Below are 24,045 nucleotides of genomic sequence, written 5' to 3' on the forward strand. Positions count from 1 at the left end.
TGTCAGTAGCGGTATGAGAGTAAACACCACGCTACGATCTGTTATCAACGAAGGAAAAAAGCAGGTGCTGTTCTCTTATCAATTAGCCCTAAACAAGGCTACTGACATCGCTTTTGGAGTATACAGAAATAATAAAACACCATACATGATCTGATCTTGATCCATCGTACGCCTCAAGTAGAAGCTTGATTAAATTCCGGTGGATACATATTGAGACAAGTCAATGGGTGATGACGTTTGATGGGGCAGTTCTATTATAAATGGTTACAATCTCGGTACACAATGTTCACACCTTGGAACTTGTTATTTATTGGGGGATTTAAAAAGTGAACTTTTGATTCACCTTACAATTGCTGGTGCAATTTACCAATTCATGACCATTTTATTACGGATCTTTCATGAACAGAATGGAGGTAAGACAACATCATAAATATGTCTCAACGTCTGTTATAGCCAAATGAACGTAATATAAGGCTGCGTGTAACGTTTAAAATGAAATAAAAATGAAATAAAGAAAAACACTTTATTTCTGAAATTAATGTAAATCTCGATCGATCGAAGGATCAACCACCGACCACGTGATCTTTATGTTGACCAAAATATGAATGATGTAAACCATATACCAACAGTAATGGCAATATAATTTATAAACTAGATATTTATTTTTTTGACCAAAAACATATGTCTCCTCTAGGAGTGGGACGACTTGTTCGCCCGTTGTCAGTATAATGTGACCGGGTGGGGTGTCCGGCTGTGTGTCTTCGGCAGTATGTTTCAGTGAGGTAGCACTATAAAGTCGGCATCGGGTCTGCGTTATCACAAGGACACAAACACGAACATATCGCAGCCTTCCAAAACACACACGCATACACTACACGCATGCATCTTGCAAACAGGGGAGGCCGTCCTTAAATGACCATAGCTGTTGATAGGACGTTAAACAATACTAAACCAAACAAAACCTTATTAGCAAATATTTCCCCCTTCCCTTGCAAAATAAAAATGCGCTAATAAAGTCAAGTACCCATGCATCTACAATTTTTCTAAAATACATAAAGGTTGCAATTTAAAAGTTATGACATGGAAGGTCACAAATCCCTAACAGTATAAAGTTTAAAACTTATATTTTAGCAGTACTTTGACCTTTGACCTTGAAGTCAAGGTCGAAGCGGCCTAATGATAGTTCTCTGCACATTGTCTTTGGATGATACAGGTAATCTGCAAGTGACATCAGGATACCTCGAACGATTTAAAAGTTACGCCCCGGACAAGAAATTAGAAAAAGAAACAGAAGAACAAGAAGAAGAACCAGTACTTACCCAATATCTCTCTCTACCCCATGCCGAATCGGTGGTGATTTCGTTCTTTTCTTCTATTCATGGGACATTAAAGAAATCGAGAATATACCTGCTGTATCCCACTGGATGCGTTTCGTAAAAGGCGACTAATGAGGGGGCCCCCTGCAGAATCGGGGTTTTTCTTCCTTGTCTTCTACGAAGAGAACATGGAAAAGACCAAACTTGATCTGCTGCCCCCATTGCAATAACTGAGTTCTTTTTCGTTTCCTGTCTTCTTTCTTTTTTTCTACTTTCTGTTTCAGGTGGTGTCACCCTAGGCACCCGTCTTTATGTAACCCTGGCTGCTGTGTCTCCCTAGGCACCCATCCTCATATGACCCTGGCTGTTGTGTCTCTCTAACTACACGTCCTCAAATGAACCTGGCTGTTGTGTCTCCCTAGGCACCCGTCCTCATATAACCCTGGCTGTTGTGTCTCCCTAGGCATCCGTCCTCATATGACCCTGGCTGTTGTGTCTCCTAGGAACCCATCCTCATATGACCCTGGCTGTTGTGTCTCTCTAGCTACACGTCCTCAAATGAACCGGGCTGTTGTGTCTCCCTAGGCTCCCGTCCTCATATAACCCTGGCTGTTGTGTCTTCCTAGGCACCCGTCCTCAAATGACCGTGTCTCCCTAGGCACCCGTCCTTATATGACTCTGGCTGTTTTGTCTCCCTAGGCACCCGTCCTCATATGACTCTGGTTGTTGTGTCTCCTTAGGCACCCGTCCTCATATGAGTTGCGTCTCCCTAGGCACCCGTTCTCATATGACCCTGGCTGTTGTGTCTCTCTAACTACACGTCCTCAAATGAACCTGGCTGTTGTGTCTCCCTAGGCACCCGTCCTCATATGACCGTGTCTCCCTAGGCACCCGTCCTCATATGCCCGTGTCTCCCTAGGCACCCGTCCTCATATGCCCGTGTCTCCCTAGGCACCCGTCCTCATATGGCCTTGGCTGTTGTGTCTCCCTAGGCACCCGTCCTCATATAACCCTGGCTGTTGTGTCTTCCTAGGCACCCGTCCTCAAATGACCGTGTCTCCCTAGGCACCCGTCCTCATATGACTCTGGTTGTTGTGTCTCTTTACGCACCCGTCCTCATATGACACTGGCTGTTGTGTCTCCCTATGCACCCGTCCTCATATAACCCTGGCTGTTGTGTCTCCCTAGGCACCCGTCCTCAAATGACCGTGTCTCCCTAGGCACCCGTCCTTATATGACTCTGGCTGTTTTGTCTCCCTAGGCACCCGTCCTCATATGACTCTGGTTGTTGTGTCTCTTTAGGCACCCGTCCTCATATGACACTGGCTGTTGTGTCTCCCTAAGCAACCGTCCTCATATGACCCTCGCTTGTGTGTCACACTAAACAACCGTGCTCATATGTCCCTGGCTGTTGTGTCTCCCTAAGCAACCGTCCTCATATGACCCTCGCTTGTGTGTCACACTAAACAACCGTGCTCATATGTCCCTGGCTGTTGTGTCTCCCTAAGCAACCGTCCTCATATAACCCTGTCTGTTGTGTCTCCCTAGGACCCCATCCTCATATGACCCTGGCTGTTGTGTCTCCCTAAGCAACCGTCCTCATATAACCCTGTCTGTTGTGTCTCCCTAGGACCCCATCCTCATATGACCCTGGCTGTTGTGTCTCCCTAGGCACCCGTCCTCATATGACCGTGTCTCCCTAGCCACCCGTCCTCAAAAGGCTGTTGTGTCTCCCTAGGCACCCGTCCTCATATGACCCTGGCTGTTGTGTCTCCCTAGGCATCCGTCCTAATATGCCCCTGGCTGTTGTGTCTCCCTAGGCATCCGTCCTCATATGACCATGGCTGTTGTGTCTCCCTAGGCATCCGTCCTAATATGCCCCTGGCTGTTGTGTCTCCCTAGGCATCCGTCCTCATATGACACTGGCTGTTGTGTCTCTCTAACCACACGTCCTCATATGACCCTGGCTGTTGTGTCTCCCTAGGCACCCGTCCTAATATGCCCCTGGCTGTTGTGTGGCTGTTGTGTCTCTCTACCCACACGTCCTCATATGACCATGGCTGTTGTGTCTCCGTAGGCATCCGTCCTAATATGACCCTGGCTGATGTGTCTCTCTAGGCATCCGTCCTAATATGACCCTGGCTGTTGTGTCTCTCTACCCACACGTCCTCATATGACCTTGGCTGTTGTGTCTCCCTAGGCACCCGTCCTCATATGGCCTTGGCTGTTATGTCTCCCTAGGCACCCGTCCTCATATGGCCTTGGCTGTTGTGTCTCCCTAAGCAACCGTCATCATATGACCCTGGCTGTTGTGTGGCTGTTGTGTCTCCCTAGGCATCCGTCCTTATACGTCCCTGGCTGTTGAGTCTCCCTAGGCATACGTCCTCTCATGACCCTGGCTGTTGTGTATCTCTAACCACACGTCCTCATATGACCCTGGCTGATGTGTCTCCCTAAGCAACCGTCCTCATATGGCCCGGGCTGTTGTGTCTCCCTAAGCAACCGTCCTCATATGACCCTGGCTGTTGTGTCTCCCTAGGCATCCGTCCTTATATGTCCCTGGCTGTTGAGTCTCCCTAGGCATCCGTCCTCTCATGACCCTGGCTGTTGTGTCTCTCTAACCACACGTCCTCATATGACCCTGGCTGTTGTGTCTCCTTAGGCACCCGTCCTCATATGACACTGGCTGTTATGTCTCCCGTCCTCATATGGCCTTGGCTGTTGTGTCTCCCTAAGCAACCGTCCTCATATGACCCTGGCTAGTATGTCTCCCTAAGCACCCGTCCTCATATGGCCTTGGCTGTTGTGTCTCCATAGGCACCCGTCCTCATACATGTATGACCCTGGCTGTTGCGAGGACGTTAAAACTCAAACAAACAAACAAACAAACACATTATTCAAAAGAGAAATAAATAGTGATGAGCAATATTTATTTTAGATCATACACACAACACAGGACAAAACCTTGTTATCTTCGTATGGTGGACATGGAAGGGATCCACACTTCGACCAGACAGCGAACACAGATATCCCTATGTCGTTTCTGCTTCCTCCTCCGGCGGTCGCTTCAGGATGTTCGTCAGTACACTGGTACTGGGTTGCGGAAGGGTCAGGCGGATAACCAGCTGTAAGGATGCCGCGGTAGGCCTCGGTCCACCCCGGATAGCAAATGGTCCGCCCGGGTATCATCGTAATTATTGAGTATGCCGTGTTTCTACATACAGCGCAAGGCACGTCTTCGTCGTAGTTTGGCATTCCGAAGATAGTTGTGTCTTGATATTCCGCACCGAAGAGATAGGCTTTCCCATGAAGAGGCGTATTCTTGTGTGGACCCCAGATCGGATCCGACGGCATACAGAGGGCATTGGCGGCTCCTCCTTGGTCATGGTAGTTTGAACCACCAACGTATCCTAAAATTATAACAGAAATAAAGTAAGGTTTTAAATAATTTGAGCAAATTTGTAAATGTATATCCCTAGCTTTTAGGATAGTGTTATACAAGCTTTCCATTGATGACGCTTGGTATAGTCATACTTGCCAATATGCATGAGCATCTCAGATTTGTCATCGTTATCGACCAGAAACGAATTAATAATCAATGTTAGGTAGTTACATTAATTATGTATAAGAGTATCACGTAGGGAACCATTCTTAACCTAATAATGTCTTTACCAAACTGCTTGAAATCGAACCATACTTATGACGTGCCTCCATGTGTTATGTATGTGTGCATGTGTGTATGTGTGCCAGAGACAGGGTAAGGCAGTGTAATTAGGGTAATTATGGTAATCACGATGCCCGTCCGTCCGTCAGCACTTTCGACCAAACTTTCTTAAATTTCACCTGGTGATATACTGTGATGTGCAGATGTGCATTAGGGATTTTAATAATTCCTAGGGTCAAGGTCACTGTTTCTAAAAATAGAATTGGGGATATACTGTCAGAAGAACACAATATAAGGCTGTAAAAGAAGGCCAATTTTTCTGAAATTTCTCATGATGATACACTGTAATTATAATGCAGATGTCAAGGTCGCTGTTACCAAAAATAAGGCCCTTACAGAAGGCCAAATTTTACAATATGGTACATGTGAAATAGGCCTTTAAACAGGTTCGAAGCTCAACGTTGCCGTTACTTTAAAATAGATCAGGGCAAATAATGTCAAAATATTATTGTAAATGATCCTTTCTGAACAGTCAATGATCACTTTTGCTTGGTGCTTATTCGGGAGATACACTGTCAGACATACAGCGGGGCCCTTGCTGACCTGTCAGTATTCTAGTTCTGTAGCGGGTTCCAAAATAGGTCGCTTCTTAGGATACATGGAGTGGGGGAACAGCAGGTGTATACTGTTCTTGATCTCCGACCTGCAGGGGTGGCCTGGGGACAGAACACATTGCCTTCCTCACATGAGCGAACGCTCAACACTAAAGCAAAAATGAGGCATTGCCAAGCAATGCGCTATGAAACAAAAGGTAGTTAGAAGTAGAGAGAAATATGAAGATCCTAAATATTAAAATGAGTGCAGCAGATTTATTTTGGTCGCTTTTGTGTCCCCAAGTAGAGGGCACAAAAGCAATTCCCTAATGCTGCAAGGGGCTCCCACATTAGCTGCCTCTTACTATCATGCAGTGGATAACAGCTAGCAGGTGTATTCTTTTCTCGAGCCACGACCTGCAGGGGTGCGGGTTAACGAGGACTGTCACTAATATTGTCAGTTTGTTTACAAGAGACGTAAACGATAATGTAATTAAAAACGGTGCTCGGATTTATTTTCAAGCCAGACATCATTAGAATATTGCGCCAATGAATCCCGTTGATTCAGTAAAATTTTCCTCGTTTTAATTTAAAATATAATAAACTGAAAATTCAATGGTTTTCCGGTGAAAACCATATAAATATCACCGATATATTCACGTATTCTGCCATGCTCGTGAAATACATATGGTATGCAATTAGAAAAACATTAGACATCACCGATATCTTGAATGCATACATAAAAACACACAAACGTTTACCATAATAAACGAGTTGTGTGTCACTGTCCTTGGGACAACTCTTCCTTCCCCATCTGGTGTACACCACGCCTTTACCACCTAAACAAACACACAAAATCTTTGCATAAACATTGAGTTTGTTAATAAATATATAGTATATATACAACACACTACTTTTTGGGAAATGTGCATAAAATACGATATTAATCATTTACAGTGTACTCTATTCTACGCAGAGGTCAGAAATTAGATATTTCTGCACAGTATGCAGAAATCTTTAATGGAGTAAATTGATGTCAATTTAGGATAAATATTTAAAAGCCGATATTTGTGTACCTAAGACTGTCTGACTGTGATCCACATTGTGTAAGTGGAATTGTATGATAGAAAACATTGTACTTACTTTCCTGTGCTATGTTCGTAAGGACGGAATGCTGGTTTGAAACGGTTTGTTGAAGGGTAGAAATCGTCTGCTGTTGACTGCTTATGTTTTGTTGCTGATTGTTAACGGTCTGTTGGAGGGTAGATACGGTCTGTTGCAGAGTGGACACGGTCTGCTGTTGACTGCCTATGTTTTGTTGCTGATTAGTAACGTTCTGTTGAAGAGAAGACACGGTCTGCTCTTGGTTTCCAGCCTTAACTCGTAGCTCCTGTAGCTCCGACTGGAGATGGGTGAGTTGCTGGGACACATACGCCGGATCATTTAGCAAAATACGTTTTTCATCGGCGAGAGTTAAGACGAAAAGGCACACAATTCCTGCAATGACTGTCTGGCCCGCCATGATGTCAGTAGTAGTATGAGACGCGCAAACGCAACGCTTCGATCTGGTATCAGTGCAGGAAAACACAGGTGATGTTCTCTTATCAATTAGGCCTAGTGACATCTCAGTGTTGTGCATTATATATGCAAACATAAGCCAATAGTTATCATTTTATGAATATGGAAAGATAGATGGAGAACAAAAGGCCTCTATGACTTACAAGGGACTGGGTTATTATGCAATTACTATGTGTTGTTGTGATCAAACAAAACCTGGTACATAATTATGATCCAAACATAGGTTTTTGACTGTGGATTCGCTGACAATATGTTTGTTAGTAATTGTCAGAAAAATAATAAAACAATATAATGTAACTTTATAAAGTAATTCAATAATAAAATACTAACTCCCTCCTCATGATGGAATAGTAACCTTTTTGACAATAAAGTTAACGATTTCGATAAACACCTTTTACATCCATGAAAAATATAATAGCATATGAAATCGGAGTCTGCTGAAGGAGATTGTTTGGACCCGACCATGAGGCCCTAAGTGTAGGTCAGTGTCTTAATTGTCATGTCATCAAATTCCAATCACATGTTAATTATTACAACAAAGTTGGATTTATATGCTCCTGAAAGTAAACAAAATACAGTCAAACCTGTATTAAGAGGCCACCCAAGGGACCGGCAGAAATTGGCCGCTTAAGAAAGGAGGCTGCTAAAACCAGGCTCACCCGAAAATCACAACCAAGTTTTCATACATCCACGGGTTATAATGACATTTTTCCGGCAATATCGGCTGCTATGTTATTTTGAATTTTTCTCCCTTCATCCACAGGGGTACGATTTCATAAATCCATAATCAATAAAATACAAAGGCGTCTGAGGAACTGGTCATATCGTGGAATTGGTATGACTTCGCTGCGTTAAGTTTTAGTGTTTGATGACAGAGGGGCATGGCTCGCTTTACTTGTAATATCAAAAAATAGGGGTCTCCTCTACTAAGAGGAGATTATTTTTTTTTTAATATTACAAGTAAAGCGATTCATGCCCCTGTGTTTGATGACACGATCCTATTCTGATTGATGACGATTTTAGTTGAAGGGCTCGTAGGTAGCTGTATCTTCCTACTTAGGGAAAGACAGAACACAATTTTCTCCGCGTAAAATGAGTAATACCATTTAGTGTGCAAGGAAGCATGCTTTTCGGATAAATACGAACTACAGAACGAAATGACTTTAACGATGTAGCAAGCATTGGCAATTTGGTTTATTCACATCATACAAACAGAACATGACAACGTTTTTCCGTCCTCGTACGGGGGACAAGGCAAGGCTCCACATTTTGAATACACGGCATAGAACAGTCTACCGTTATCGTCCGTGTTCCCACCCCTAATACCGCCTGTGGGTGCTCGTCTACACACAGGTACTCGGAGGCTGCTGAATGCGTTGGACTTCCCGCGGTCAGGAGACCATGAAAAGCCTCTGTCCATCCCGGGTAGCACGTGGCTCGGCCGGGAACCATGGTGATGACAGAATGGACTGTGTTCTTGCACACTGCGCATGGCACGTCTTCGTTCAAGTTTGGCATACCAAACATGCCTGGATCTTCATATTCCGCGCCATAGACATATGTTTGGACACGTGCAGCTTTGTCTTTCCTGGGCCCCACACTGGTTCTGGAGGCATGCACAAGGTGTCGGCTGCACCGCCGGGGGAAGTATAGTGAGAAACGCCAGCAAACCCTGTCAAAATGATCCGTACCGTATGGAAAAAATATCACCCTTGAATGTAGCCGTGTCTTCTATTGAAACAATGTAAATACATCGTGGGAAAAGGTTATAACAAATCGCTAAACAAGGTAAAGACCTATGGCGGGGGGCGGGTATCCACATCACTCAATAAAGTACGAATTTATTGGGAGGAAAGGTTCATGCGTATCTTTTTAGTGAAAAAAGTTCATACACACCGCTAAACAAGCTACAGAACATTTGAGGGGGGTGGTGGAGGGAGATGCTTATCGCTAAACAAAATACGGTCATATGGGGGGAAGTTCATGCACATTACTTAACAAGGTACAGGCCATTTGGGAGAAAAGGTTCATGCACATCGCTAAACAAGACACATACCTATTGGGGGGAAAAGGTTCATGCACATCGCTAAACAATATACATACCTTTTGGGGAAAAGGTTAATGCACATCGCTAAATGAGATACATACCTAATGGGGAAAAGGTTCATGCACATCGCTAAACAATAAACATACCTATTGGGGGAAAAGGTTAATGCACATCGCTAAACAAGATACATACCTATTTGGGGGAAAAGTTTCATGCACATCGCTAAACAAGATGCATACATATTGGGGGAAAAGGTTTATGTACATAGTTAAATAAGATACAGATCATTTTTGCAAAGGTTCATGCTCATCGCTAAACAAGGTACAGACCTATTTGGGGGAAAAGGTTCATGCACATCGCTAAATGAGATACATACCTAATGGGGAAAAGGTTCATGCACATCGCTAAACAATAAACATACCTATTGGGGGAAAAGGTTAATGCACATCGCTAAACAATATAATACCTTTTGGGGAAAAGGTTCATGCACATCGCTAAAGGAGATACATACCTAATGGGGAAAAGGTTCATGCACATCGCTAAACAATAAACATACCTATTGGGGGAAAAGGTTAATGCACATCGCTAAACAAGATACATACCTATTTAGGGGAAAAGGTTCATGCACATCGCTAAACAAGATGCATACATATTGGGGAAAAGGTTTATGCACATCGTTAAATAAGATACAGATCATTTTTGCAAAGGTTCATGCTCATCGCTAAACAAGGTATAGACCTATTTGGGGGGAAAAGGTTCATGCACATCGCTAAACAAGATACATACATATTGGGGGAAAAGGTTTATGCACATCGCTAAATAAGAAACAGATCATTTTGGGAAAGGTTCATGCTCATCGCTAAACAAGATGTTCATCGCTAAGCGAGATACCGATCTATTGGGGAAATATGTTTCTTGCACATCGCTAAACAAGGTACAGACTTATTTGGGAAAATGTTCTTATACATCGCTAAACAAGATACATACCTATTGGGGGGATAAGGTTCATGTCTATAGCTAAACAAGATATAGATCATTTTTGGAAAGGTTCATGCTCATCGCTAAATAAGGTACAGACTTATTTGGGAAAATGTTCTAATACATCGCTAAACAAGGTACAGACCTATTAGGCGGAAAGTAAAGAACATTTGGGAAAAGATTTATGCGCAACGCTAAGCAAGGTACATACCTATTGGGCGGGAAAAGTTCATGCACATCGCTAAAGAAGGTACAGACCTATTTTTTTGGAGGGGGGGGGGTAAAGGTGGGGTAAAGGTGGGGTAAAGGTGGGGTAAAGGTTCATGCACATCGCTAAACAAGGTTCAGATCATTTTGGTAAAGGTTCATGCTCATCGCTAAACAAGGTACAGACCATTTTGGGAAAAGGTTGATGCACATCGCTTAACAAGAAACATACCTATTGGAAGGAAAAGGTTTATGCACATCGCTAAACAAGGTACATATGTATTGTGCGTGAAAGGTTCATGCACATCGTTAAACAAAGTACATACCTATTGGAGGGGGGGGGGGAAGGTTCATGCACATCGCTTAACAAGATACATACCTATTGGGGGGATAAGGTTCATGCATATCGCTAAACAAGGTACATACCTATTAGGGGGATAAGGTTCATGCACATCGCTAAACTAGATACAGTTCATTTTTGGAAAGGTTCATGCTCATCGCTAAACAAGGTACAGACCATTTTGGGAAAGGTTCATGCTCATCGCTAAACAAGATGTTCATCGCTAAGCGAGATAGCGACCTATTGGGGAAATGGGTTTCTTGCACATCCCTAAACAAGGTACAGACTTATTTGGGAAAACGTTTTAATTCGTCGCTAAACAAGGTACAGACCTATTAGGCGGAAAGTAAAGAACATTTTTGAAAGGTTCATGCACATCGCTAAACAAGGTACAGATGATTTTCGGAAAAGATTCATGCACATCGCTAAACAAGATATATACCTATAGGAGGGGGGGGGGCTAAAGGTTCATACACATCACTAAACAAGGTACAGATCATTTTTGGAAAGGTTCATGCTCATCGCTAAACAAGGTACAGATCATTTATGGAAAGATTCATGTTCATCGCTAAACAAGATGTTCGTCGCTAAGCAAGATTCCGACCTATTGGGGAAATAGGTTTCTTGCACATCACTAAACAAGGTACAGACTATTTGGGAAAATGTTCTAATACATCGCTAAACAAGGTACAGACCTATTGGGTGGAAAGTAAACAACATTTGGGAAAAGGTTTATGCGCATCACTAAGCAAGGTACATACCATTTTGGGAAAGGTTCATGCTCATCGCTAAACAAGATGTTCATCGCTAAGCGAGATACCGACCTATTGGGGAAATAGGTTTCTTGCACATCGCTAAACAAGGTACAGACTTATTTGGGAAAACGTTCTAATACATCGCTAAACAAGGTACAGACCTATTAGGCGGAAAGTAAAGAACATTTGGGGAAAAGGTTTATGCGCATCGCTTAGCAAGGTACATACCTATTGGGCGGGAAAAGTTCATGAGCATCGCTTAACAAGGTGCAGATCATTTTGAAAAGGTTCATGCTCTTCGAAAAAAAAGGTACAGATGATTTTGTGAAAAGGTTCATGCACATCGCGAAACAAGGTACATAACTATTGGGGGAGGGGGGGGGGCAGGTTCATGCTCATCGCTAAACAAGATACATACATATTGGGGGGGAAAAGGTTCATGCATATCGCTAAACAAGATACATACTTATTGTGGGAAAAGGTTCATGCACATCGCTAAACAAGGTGCATACATATTGGGGGGAAAAGGTTCATGCATATCGCTAAACAAGGAACAGACCATTTTGGGAAAAGGTTTATACACATCGCTAAACAAGATACATACATATTGGGGGGAAAAGGTTCATGCATATCGCTAAACAAGATACATACTTATTGTGGGAAAAGGTTCTTGCACATCGCTAAACAAGGTACAGACCTATTGGCGGGAAAAAATCATGCACATCGCTAAGCAAGGTACAGACTTATTTGGGAAAATGTTCTAATACATCGCTAAACAGAGTACAGACCTATTGGGTGGAAAGTAAAGAACATTTGGGGAAAGGGTTTATGCGCATCACTAAGCAAGGTACATACGTATTGGTCGAGAAAATCTTCATGTACATCGCAGACATGGTAGAGCTCATCAGAAAACAAGGTAAATAATGGAAGCAAAGTACAAGAAATTTATTGATTCTGTATATACGGACATATACAGACAATATCGCATAATCTGGGGATTTGCTGTGATATTGAACTGAAGGGTTTTAATTATTAATTTTTAATTAACTTCTCACTCGACTGTTCTGTTTTTACCAGAGTAAACGAGCTGTGTGTCAAGGCAGTCCTTCCTTCCCCATCTGGTTTACACCACGCCTTTACCACCTGTAGCACGCAAACAGACAGAAAGTTTACATAAAAATTGAGGGAAGGCAATTCCGGATCTAAATCATGTTAACTGTCTTTTTAACAACCTGCACGTGCTTTCTCTAAATAATTGTGTGTTTTTGTTCATGTAAGTATCCACAAATCATTATATATGCACATATACGCTATATTGGAATATACAGAAATAATTAAACACCTTGTAAGATCTGATTGTGAGCCATTGTTAGTTTTAGAGAGAGAGACAGACAGACAGAGAGATGTTGATCGGTGAACGTTTTTAAAAGCACAGCAGTGGAACATTTGACATTAATAACTCATGAATGTTATGTTGTATTCTTAACTCTGAACGGAAATTTAGATTTGAACTTTATAAGAATTCATTTTGAATCGTTCAAGAAGTATTGATAATGCAATGTTATTGTTCATTCACGATACAAATTATGTTGTCCTGTGTCTATGATATATACTACGATGAAGAACTGTCAAGTTTAAACCAATGAAGTATAATTGGAATAAAAGTGGAATTGTGTAAGAGTCGGATACCAAATGCACTTGGTTCCTGTTGGGTTACACAATGTATTTACATTCCTGTGCCATTTTCATGATAACGGACTGTTGATTGGTGACGGTCTGTTGTAGGGTGGACATTGCCTGCTGTTGACTGGACATTGCCTGCTGTTGATCGCTTAATTTTGTTGCTGATTAGTAACGGTTTGTTGGAGGGTAGATACGGTCTGTTGAAGAGTGGTCACGGTCTGCTCTTGGTTTCCAGCCTTGACTCGTAGCTCCTGTAGCTCCGACTGTAGATGGTCGAGTTGCTGGGACACATACGCGGGGTCATTCAGCAAAATACGTTTTTCGGCGGCGAGAGTTAAGACGAAAAGGCACACAATTCCTGCAATGACTGTCCGGCCCGCCATAATATCAGTAGCTGTATGAGAGTAAACGCCACGCTACGATCTGTTATCAACGAAGGAAAAAAGCAGGTGCTGTTCTCTTACCAATTAGCCCTAAACAAGGCTACTTACATCGCTTTTGGAGTATACAGAAATAATAAAACACCATACATGATCTGATCTTGATCCATCGTACGCCTCAAGTAGAAGCTTGATTAAATTCCGGTGGATACATATTGAGACAAGTCAATGGGTGATGACGTTTGATGGGGCAGTTCTATTATAAATGGTTACAATCTCGGTACACAATGTTCACACCTTGGAACTTGTTATTTATTGGGGGATTTAAAAAGTGAACTTTAGATTCACCTTACAATTACTTGTGCCATTTACCAACTAATGACCATTTACGGATCTTTCATGAACAGAATGGAGGTAAGACAACATCATAAATATGTCTCACCGTCTGTTATAGCCAAATGATCGTAATACAAGGATGCGTGTAACGTTTAAAATGAAATAATAAATATTTCTGAAATTAATGTAAATCACTATCGATCGAAGGATCAACCATCGACCACGTGATCTTTATGTTGACCAAAATATGAATGATGTAAACCATATTAGATATTTGTTTTTTTGACCAAAAACATATGTCTCCTCTAGGAGTGGGACGACTTGTTCGCCCGTTGTCAGTATAACGTGACCGGGTGGGGTGTCCGGCTGTGTGTCTTCGGCAGTATGTTTCAGTGAGGTAGCACTATAAAGTCGGCATTAGTTCCGCGCTATCACAAGGAGACAAACACGAACATATCTCAGACTCCCAAAACATACACGCATACACTACTCGCATGCATCTTGCACACGGGGGTGGCCGTCCTTAAATGACCATAGCTGTTGATAGGACATTAAACAATACTAAACCAAACCAAACCATATTAGCAAATATTATTTCCCTTCCCTTGCAAAATAAAAATGCGCTTATTAAGTCAAGTAACCATGCATATACAATTTTTCTAAAATACATAAAGGGTGCAATTTAAAAGTTATGACATGGAAGGTGACAAAACCCTAACAGTTTAAAACTTATATTTTAGCAGTACTTTGACCTTTGACCTTGAAGTCAAGGTCGAAGCGGCCTAATGATAGTTCTCTGCACATTGTCTTTGGATGATACAGGTTATCTGCAAGTTTCATCAGGATACCTCGAACGATTTAAAAGTTACGCCCCGGACAAGAAATTATAAAAAGAAACAGAACAAGAAGAAGATCCAGTACTAACACAGTATGTCTCTCTTCATTCCTCATGCCGAATCGGTGGTGATTCCTTCCTTGTCTTCTATTCAGGAGACATAACAGAAATCAAGAATATACCTGCTGTATCCCACTGGATGCGTTTCGTAAAAGGCGACTAATGTTGGGGGAAGGGCCCTGCAGAATCGTTTCCTGTCTTCTTTCTTTTCTGTCTACTTTCTGTTCCAGGGGGTGTCTCCCTAGGCACCCGTCCTCATATGACCCTAGCTGTTGTGGCTCCCTAAGCACCCGACCTTATATGACACTGGCTGTTGTGTCTCCCTAGGTACCCGTCCTCATATGACCCTGGCGGCTGTGTCTCCCTAGGTACCCGTCCTCATATGACCCTGGCTGTTGTGTCTCCCTAGGCACCCGTCCTTATATGACCCTGGCTGTTGTGTCTCCCTTGGCACCCATCCTCATATGACCCTGCCTGTTGTGTTTTCCTAGGTACCCGTCCTCATATAACCCTGGCTGTTGTGTCTCCCTAGGCACCAATCCTCATATGACCCTGGCTGTTGTGTCTCCCTAGACACCCGTCCTCATATGACCCTGGCTGTTGTGTCTCCCTAGGCACCCGTCCTCATATGACCTTGGCTGTTGCTAGGACGTTAAAACTCAAATAAACAAACAAACACATTATTTGAAAGAGAGAAATAAATAGTGATGAGCAATATTTATTTTAGATCATACACACAACACAGGACAAAGCCTTGTTATCTTCGTATGGTGGACATGCAAGGGATCCACACTTCGACCAGACAGCGAACACTGATATCCCTGGGTCGTTTCTGCTTCCTCCTCCTGCGGTCGCTTCAGGGTGTTCGTCCGTACACTGGTACTGGGTTGCGGAAGGGTCAGCCGGATAACCAGCTGTAAGGATGCCGCGGTAGGCCTCGGTCCATCCCGGATAGCAAATGTTCCGCCCGGGTATCATCGTGATTATTGAGTATGCCGTGTTTCTACATACAGCGCAAGGCACGTCTTCGTCGAGGTTTGGCATTCCGAAAATAGTTGTGTCTGCATATTCCGCACCGAAGAGATAGGCTTGCGTCCGAAGATGCGTATTCTTGTATGGACCCCAGATCGGATCCGACGGCATACAGAGGGCATTGGCGGCTCCTCCTTGGTCATGGTAGTTTGAACCACCAACGTATCCTAAAATTATAACAGAAATAAAGTAAGGTTTAAAACAATTTGAGCAAATTTGTAAATGTTTATCCCTAGCTTTTAGGATATTGTTATACTAGCTTTCCATTGATTACGCTTGGTGTAGTCATATTTAGCTTTCAAACTTGCTAATATGCATGAGCATCTCATATTTGTCATCGTTATTGACCAGAAACGAATTAATAAATCAAAGTTAGGTGGTTACATTAATTATGTATAAAAGTATCACATAGGGAACATTTTAATGTGTACCCCGCAAAATGCGGGTGCCCTATAGTAATCACGGTGTCCGTCCGGCCGTCTGTCCGTCAGCACTTTCGTTTCCGGAGATTTTCACATGATTCAGATGGCTAAAATTTCTTAAATTTCATACGGTGATACACTGTGATGTGCAGAAGTGCAATGGGGGTTTAAAAAGTTCCTAGGAACAAGGTCACTGTTACTTAAAATAGAATTGGGAATATGCAGTCATAAAGACATCAGAAAAGGGGCCTTACAGAAGGCCAAACTTTCTGAAATTTCTCATGATGATACACTGTAATTATATGCAGATGTGCAATAGTTGTTTAAAAATAGATCAGGGCAAATACTGTCAAAATGTTATTGTAAATGATCCTTTCTGAACAGTCAATGATCATTTTTGCTTTTGCTTGGTGCTTATTCGGGAGATACACTGTCAGGCATACAGCGGGGCCCTTGCTGACCTGTCAGTATTCTAGTTCTCCAAAATAGGGCGCTTCTTAGGATACATGCAGTGGGAGAACAGCAGGTGTATACTGTTCTTGATCTCCGACCTGCAGCGGTGGCCTGGGGACAGAACCCATTGCCTTCCTCGCCTGAGCGAACGCTCAACACTAAAGCCAAAAATGAGGCATTGCCAAGCAATGCGCTATGAAACAAAAGGTAGTAAGAAGTAGAGAGAAATATGAACATCCAAAATATTGCAATGGGTGCAGCAGATTTATTTTGGTCGCATTTGTGTCCCCGAGTAGAGGGCACAAAAGCAATTCCCCAATGCTGCAGGGGGCTCCCACATAAACTGCCTTTTATTATCATGCAGTGGATAACAGCTAGCAGGTGTTTTCTTTTCTCGAGGCCCGACCTGCAGGGGTGCGGGTTAACGAGGACTGTCACTAAAATTGTCATTTGTTTACAAGAGACGTAAACGAAAATGTAATTAAAAACGGTGTTCAGATTTATTTTTAAGCCAGACGTCATTAGAATATTGCGCCAATGAATCCCGTTGATTCAGTAAATTTTTCCTCGTTTCAATTTAGAATATAATAAACAGAAAATTCAATGGTTTTCCGGTGAAAACCATATATATTTCACCGATATTTTCACGTATTCTGCCATGCTCGTGAAATACATATGGTATGCAATTAGAAAAACATTAGAAGTCACCTATATCTTGAATGCATACATAAAACCTCAAACGTTTACCATAATAAACGAGTTGTGTGTCACTGTTCTTGGGACAGCTCTTCCTTCCCCATCTGGTGTACACCACGCCTTTACCACCTGAACAAACACACAAAATATTTGCATAAACATTGAGTATACAACTCTCTACTTTTTGGGAAATGTGCACAAAATACGATATTAATCATTTACAGTGTACTCTATTCTACGCAGAGGTCAGAAATTAGATATTTCTGCACAGTATGCAGAAATCTTTAATGGAGTAAATTTATGTCAATTTAGAATAAATACTTAAAGCCGATATTTGTGTACCTTAGACTGTCTGACTGTGATCCACATTGTGTTAGTGGAATTGTATGATAGTCAGAGACATTGTACTTACTTTCCTGTGGTATGTTCGTAAGGACGGAATGCTGGTTTGAAACGGTTTGTTCAAGGGTAGAAATCGTCTGCTGTTGACTGCTTATGTTTTGTTGCTGATTGTTAACGGTCTGTTGGAGGGTAGATACGGTCAGTTGAAAAGTGGACACGGTCTGCTCTTGGTTCTCAGCCTTGACTCGTAGCTCCTGTAGCTCCGACTGGAGATGGGTGAGTTGCTGGGACACATACGCGGGGTCATTCAGCAAAATACGTTTTTCGGAGGCGAGAGTTAAGACGAAAAGGCACACAATTCCTGCAATGACTGTCTGGCCCGCCATGATGTCAGTAGCGGTATGAGACGCGCAAAAGCAACGCTACGGTATCAGTGCAGGAAAACACAGGTGGTGTTCTCTTATCAATTAGCTCTAAACAAGGCTACTGACATCCTAGTGCTGTACTTTATATATGCAAACATAAGCCAATAGTTATCATTTTATGAATATGAAAAGATAGATGGAGAACACTAGCCCCCTATGAATTATAAGGGACGCGATTGTAAAGCAATTACTATGTATTGTTGTGATAAAACAAAAACTGGTACATAATTATGATCCAAACATGGGATTTTGACTGTGAATTCGCTGACAAAATGTTTGTTAGTAATTGTCAGAAAAATAATAAAACAATATAATGTAACTTTATAAAGTAATTCAATAATAAAATACTAACTCCCTCCTCATGATGGAATAGTAACCTTTTTGACAATAAAGTTAACGATTTTGATAAACACCTTTTACATCCATGAAAAATATTATAGCATAGTCTGTTGAAGGAGATTGTTTGGACCCGACCATGAGGCCCTAAGTGTAAGTCAGGGTCTTAATTGTCATGCCATCAAACTGCAATCACATTTTAATTATTACAACAAAGTTGGATTTATATGCTCCTGAAAGTAAACAAAATGCAGTCAAACCTGTATTAAGAGGCCACCCAAGGGACCGGCAGAAATTGGCCGCTTAAGAAAGGTGGCTGCTAAAACCAGGTTCACCCGAAAATCACAACCAAGTTTTCATACATCCACGGGTTATAATGACATTTCCCCGGCAATATAGGCTGCTATGTTATTTTGAATTTTTCTCTCTTCATCAACAGGGGTACGATTTCATACTTGAATATAAATGCATAATCAATAAAATACAAAGGCGTCTGAGAAACTGGTCATATCGTGGAATTGGTATGACTTCGCTGCGTTAAGTTTTGGTGTTTGATGACACGATCCTATTCTGATTGATGACGATTTTAGTTGAAGGGCTCGTAGATAGCTGTATCTTCCTACTTAGGGAAAGACAGAACAAAGTTTTCTCCGCGTAAAATAAGCAATACCATTTAGTGTGCAAGGAAGCATGCTATTCGGAAGAAGACGAACTACAGAACGAATGACTTTAACAAAGTAGCAAGCATTGCTTTATTCACATCATACAAACAGAACATGACAACGTTTTTCCGTCTTCGTACGGGGGACAAGGCAAGGATCCACATTTTGAATATACGGCATAGAACAATTTTCCATTATCATTCGTGTTCCCACCCCCTAATACCGCCTGTGGGTGCTCGTCTACACACAGGTACTCGGAGGCTGCTGATTCCGCTGGATTTCCCGCTGTAAGGAGACCATGAAAAGCCTCTGTCCATCCCGGGTAGCACGTGGCTCGGCCGGGAACCATGGTGATGACAGAATGGACCGTGTTCCTGCACACTGTGCATGGCACGTCTTCGCTCAAGTTTGGCATACCAAACATGCCTGTATCTTCATATTCGGCGCCATATACATATGATTGGATATGTGCAGCTTTGTTTTTACTGGGCCCCCAAACTGGTTCTGGAGGCATGCACAAGGTGTCGGCTGCACCGCCGGGGGATGAATAGTAAGAACCGCCAGCAAACCCTGTCAAAATGTAGCCGTGTCTACTATGGAAACAATGTAAATACATCAGAGGAAAGGTTATAATACATCGCTAAACAAGGTAAAGACCTAGGGGGAGGGGGGGGGCTATGCACATCACTCAACAAAGTACGGATTTATTGGAAGGAAAGGTTCATGCGCATTGCTAAACAATGTACATATCTATTGGGGGAAACGGTTCATGCACATCATTTAGTGAAAAAGGTTCATACACACCGCCAAACAAGGTACATACCTATTGGGGGGAAAAGGTTCATGCACATCGCTAAACAAGATACATACCTATTGGGGAAAGGGTTCATGCACGTCGCTAAACAAGATACATACCTATTGGGGAAAAGGTTCATGCACATCGCTAAACAAGTTACATACCTATTGAGGGAAATGTTCATGCACATCGCTAAACAAGGTACATAGCTATTGGGGGAAAGGGTTTATGCATATCGCTAAACAAGATAATACCTATTGGGGGAGGGGAGGGGATGTTCATGTACATCGTTTAACAAGATGCATAGCTATTGGGGGAAAGGGTTTATGCATATCGATAAACAAGATAATACCTATTGGGGGAAAGGGTTTATGCACATCGCTAAACAAGATAATACTTATTGTGGGAAAAGGTTCATGCACATCGCTAAACAAGATAATACTTATTGTGGGAAAGGTTCATGCACATCGCTAAACAAGATAATACTTATTGTGGGAAAGGTTCATGCACATCGCTAAACAAGATACATACCTATTGGGGGAAAAGGTTCATGCACATCGCTAAACAAGATAATACTTATTGTGGGAAAAGGTTCATGCACATCGCTAAACAAGGTGCATACCTATTGGGCGGAAAAGGTTCATGCACATCGCTAAACAAGGTACAGATCATTTTTGGAAAGGTTCATGCTCATCGCTAAACAAGATGTTCATCGCTAAGCAAGATAACGACCTATTGGGGAAAAGGTTCATGCACATCGCTAAACAAGGCACAGACCTATTGTCAGGAAAGTGTCATGCATATCGCTACACAAGGTACAGAGGGATTTGGGGAAATGTTCTAATACATAGCTAAACAAGATACATACCTATTGAGGAAAAGGTTCATGCACATCGCTAAACAAGATACATACTTATTGGGAGAACGGGTTTATGTATATCGCTAAACAAGATACATACCTATTGGGGGAAAGGTTCATGCACATCGCTAAACAAGATAATACTTATTGGGGGAAAGGGTTTATGTATATCGCTTAACAAGATACATACCTATTGGGGAACAGGTTCATGTACATCGCTAAACAAGATACATACTTATTAGGGGAAAAGGTTTATGCACATCGCTAAACAAGGTACATACCTATTGGGGGAAAAGGTTCATGCACATCGCTTAACAAGATACATAGCTATTGGGGGAAAGGGTTTATGCATATCGCTAAACAAGATAATACTTATTGTGGGAAAAGGTTCATGCACATCGCTTAACAAGATACATAGCTATTGGGGGAAAGGGTTTATGCATATCGCTAAACAAGACAATACTTATTGTGGGAAAAGGTTCATGCGCATCGCTAAACAAGGTACATACCTATTGGGCGGAAAAGGTTCATGCACATCACTAAACAAGGTACAGATCATTTTTGGAAAGGTTCATGCACATCGCTAAACAAGGTACAGACCATTTTGGGAAAGGTTCATGCTCATCGCTAAACAAGATGTTCATCGCTAAGCAAGATACCGACATATTGGGGAAATAGGTTTCTTGCACATCGCTTAACAAGGTACAGACCTATTGGCAGGAAAGTGTCATGCACATCGCTACACAAGGTACAGAGATATTTGGGGAAATGTTCTAATACATCGATAAGCAAGGTACAGACATATTGGGCGGAAAAAGTTCATGTACATCGCACACATGGTAGAGCTCATCAGAAAACAAGGTAAATGATGGAAGCAAAATACAAGAAATGTGTTGATTCTGTATACATACGGACATATACAGACAATATCACATACTCTGGGGGTTTTCTGTGATACTGATTTAAGGGTTTTAATTATTATTTTTTAATTAACTTCTCATTCGACTGTTCTGTGTTTACCAGAGTAAACGAGCTGTGTGTCATTGCCTGCAGGGCAGTCCTTCCTTCCCCATCTGCTGTACACCACGCCTTTACCACCTGTAGCACGCAAGCAGACAGAAAGTTGTCATAATAAAGTTAGTGAAGACAATTCCGGAACTAATTGATATTAACTGTCTTTTTAACAACCTGCACGTGCTTTCTCTAAATAATTGTGTGTTTTTGTTCATGTAAGTATCCACAAATCATTATATTTGCACATATACAATTAATGCTCAACATCCAATTTACTAGGTATTTGTACCAACACCGAAATAACTAGGTACATTTTAGGAATAGTGTGCGTAAACGGAGTTATGTGCAATTTTTAGAAAATCCATAAATCGATTTTGGAGTATACAGAAATAATAAAACACCTTGTTAGATCTGATTGTGAGCCATTGTTAGTTTTAGAGAGCGACAGACAGACAGAGAGATGTTGCTCGGTGAACGTTTTTGAAAGCACAGCAGTGGAACATTTGACATTAATAACTCATGAATGTTATGTTGTACTCCTTACTCTTAACCGAAATTTAGATTTGAACTTTATGAGAATAGAATAGTCCATCATTTTTGAATCGTTCAAGAAGTATTGATAATGCAATGTTATTGTTCATTCTCGATACAAATTATGTTGTTCTGTGTCTATGATATATACTACGACGAAGAAATGTCAAGTTTAAACCAATGAAGTATACTTGGAATAAAAGTGGAATTGTGTAAGAGTCGGATACCAAATGCACTTTCTTCCTGTTGGGTTACACGATGTACTTACTTTCCTGTGCCATTTTCATGATAACAGATTGTTGATTGGTGACGGTCTGTTGGAGGTCAGATACGGTCTGTTGAAGAGTGGTCACGGTCTGCTCTTGGTTTCCAGCCTTGACTCGTAGCTCCTGTAGCTCCGACTGTAGATGGGTGAGTTGCTGGGACACATACGCGGGGTCATTTAGCAAAATACGTTTTTCGGAGGCGAGAGTTAAGACGAAAAGGCACACAATTCCAGCAATGACTGTCTGGCCCGCCATGATGTCAGTAACGGTATGAGAGTAAACGCCATGCTACGATCTGTTATCAACGAAGGAAAAAACAGCTGGTGTTATCTTATCAATTAGCCCTAAAAGGCTACAGACATCATAGTGCTGTACATTCTAAACTAAATTCGATTCAGCTTCTCTGATTTGACATTAACAAAATTCTTTTTAGAATCAAATAAAGCAATTAACTTGATATAACAGCTTTGATATTAGCTAGAATACCGGAATACTCTCAGTTCGAACACAGACATATGAATTCATCTTTGGGAGCGACAACTTTGCAGGTGCACGATTTCTGTACCGTAGATATTTCGGCGACCTTGGATCTGGACATAGCTAAAAGTTATAAATGTACATAACACACAAATATCTTTGATAACCAAACGATATTGCTCCCTCTAGGCTACTGTACGCATTTTGTGATCTCCAATTTAAACTTAACACGAGGCACAGAGGGCCTGTATCGCTCACCTGGATGTCTAAGCAATTATGGCAAAATATTCTCCAAATGAGATCCAAGGGAATATGTAGCATATTCTGTATTAGATTTTTTAGCCCAGCACTGTTATGTATGGTTATGGGGTGCGGATCTCAACTGTTTCCAAGCTGTGACTCAGAAACTAAGTCCCTAGGGTTGTGACCAGACCCTAGGATAAATTCTAATTTCATGACTGCATTCGTCTCTTTTGTTTTTCCCATCATTTGTACTGATAGGTGAGGATCTAAACCAGTTTGAAGTTATGACCCAGGGATTAAGTCTCCAAGAGTGGGACAGACCCGAAGGCCATCATGGAAGCATATGTGCATTCATCTCTTTATACTCAGCAATTGTATATAATATGGTTATAAGGTGGGGATCTCAACTGTTTCCAAGCTGTGACTATGAAACTAGGTCCGTCGGGGTCCAGTCAGACCCCAGGGTCTATTCTATTATCATGACTGCATTTGTCTCTTTATGCTGAGCATTTGTATACATAATTTTGGGTTGGGGATCTCAACCGTTTTAAAGTTATGACCCAGGGACTATGTCTCTAAGGGTGGGGCTAGACCCTCGGGCCATCCTGGAAGCAAATGTGCATTCTTCTCTTTAAACTCAGCAATTGTATATATGGTTATACAGTGGGGATCTTAACCAAGTAATACATTTTTTTTACCCCACTCCTTAGCCCAACCAT

The 24,045-nt window shown here is 41.9% G+C and overlaps 3 protein-coding genes across 4 annotated transcripts; all 3 read right to left on the reverse strand.

The window, feature by feature from the left end:
• Positions 1-4,250: 4,250 nt before the first annotated feature.
• Positions 4,251-7,095, reverse strand: LOC110453374 (short-chain collagen C4-like). The gene is made up of 3 exons (XM_021502289.1): positions 6,717-7,095; positions 6,335-6,412; positions 4,251-4,726 (listed from the first exon to the last, which is right to left on the reverse strand). Exons 1-3 carry the CDS (start codon positions 7,093-7,095, stop codon positions 4,251-4,253), a joined length of 933 nt encoding a protein of 310 aa, XP_021357964.1.
• Positions 7,096-8,578: 1,483 nt separating this feature from the next.
• On the reverse strand, positions 8,579-22,892 carry LOC110453349. 2 transcript variants are annotated; one of them, XM_021502265.1, is made up of 3 exons: positions 22,609-22,892; positions 21,816-21,893; positions 8,579-8,823 (listed from the first exon to the last, which is right to left on the reverse strand). In XM_021502265.1, exons 1-3 carry the CDS (start codon positions 22,859-22,861, stop codon positions 8,657-8,659), a joined length of 498 nt encoding a protein of 165 aa, XP_021357940.1. In that variant the 5' UTR covers positions 22,862-22,892; the 3' UTR covers positions 8,579-8,656. The 2 variants fall into 2 exon arrangements, with proteins under 2 accessions (XP_021357940.1, XP_021357938.1); XM_021502263.1 differs by lacking the exon at positions 8,579-8,823 and adding an exon at positions 19,203-19,710.
• LOC110453348 (short-chain collagen C4-like) lies at positions 15,488-18,135 on the reverse strand. Its single transcript, XM_021502262.1, has 3 exons — positions 17,788-18,135; positions 17,427-17,504; positions 15,488-15,971 (listed from the first exon to the last, which is right to left on the reverse strand). Exons 1-3 carry the CDS (start codon positions 18,101-18,103, stop codon positions 15,496-15,498), a joined length of 870 nt encoding a protein of 289 aa, XP_021357937.1. The 5' UTR covers positions 18,104-18,135; the 3' UTR covers positions 15,488-15,495.
• Positions 22,893-24,045: the final 1,153 nt, after the last annotated feature.

Source organism: Mizuhopecten yessoensis, unplaced genomic scaffold (assembly GCF_002113885.1).
Source record: "Mizuhopecten yessoensis strain PY_sf001 unplaced genomic scaffold, ASM211388v2 scaffold7283, whole genome shotgun sequence".
Classification (NCBI taxonomy): domain Eukaryota; kingdom Metazoa; phylum Mollusca; class Bivalvia; order Pectinida; family Pectinidae; genus Mizuhopecten; species Mizuhopecten yessoensis.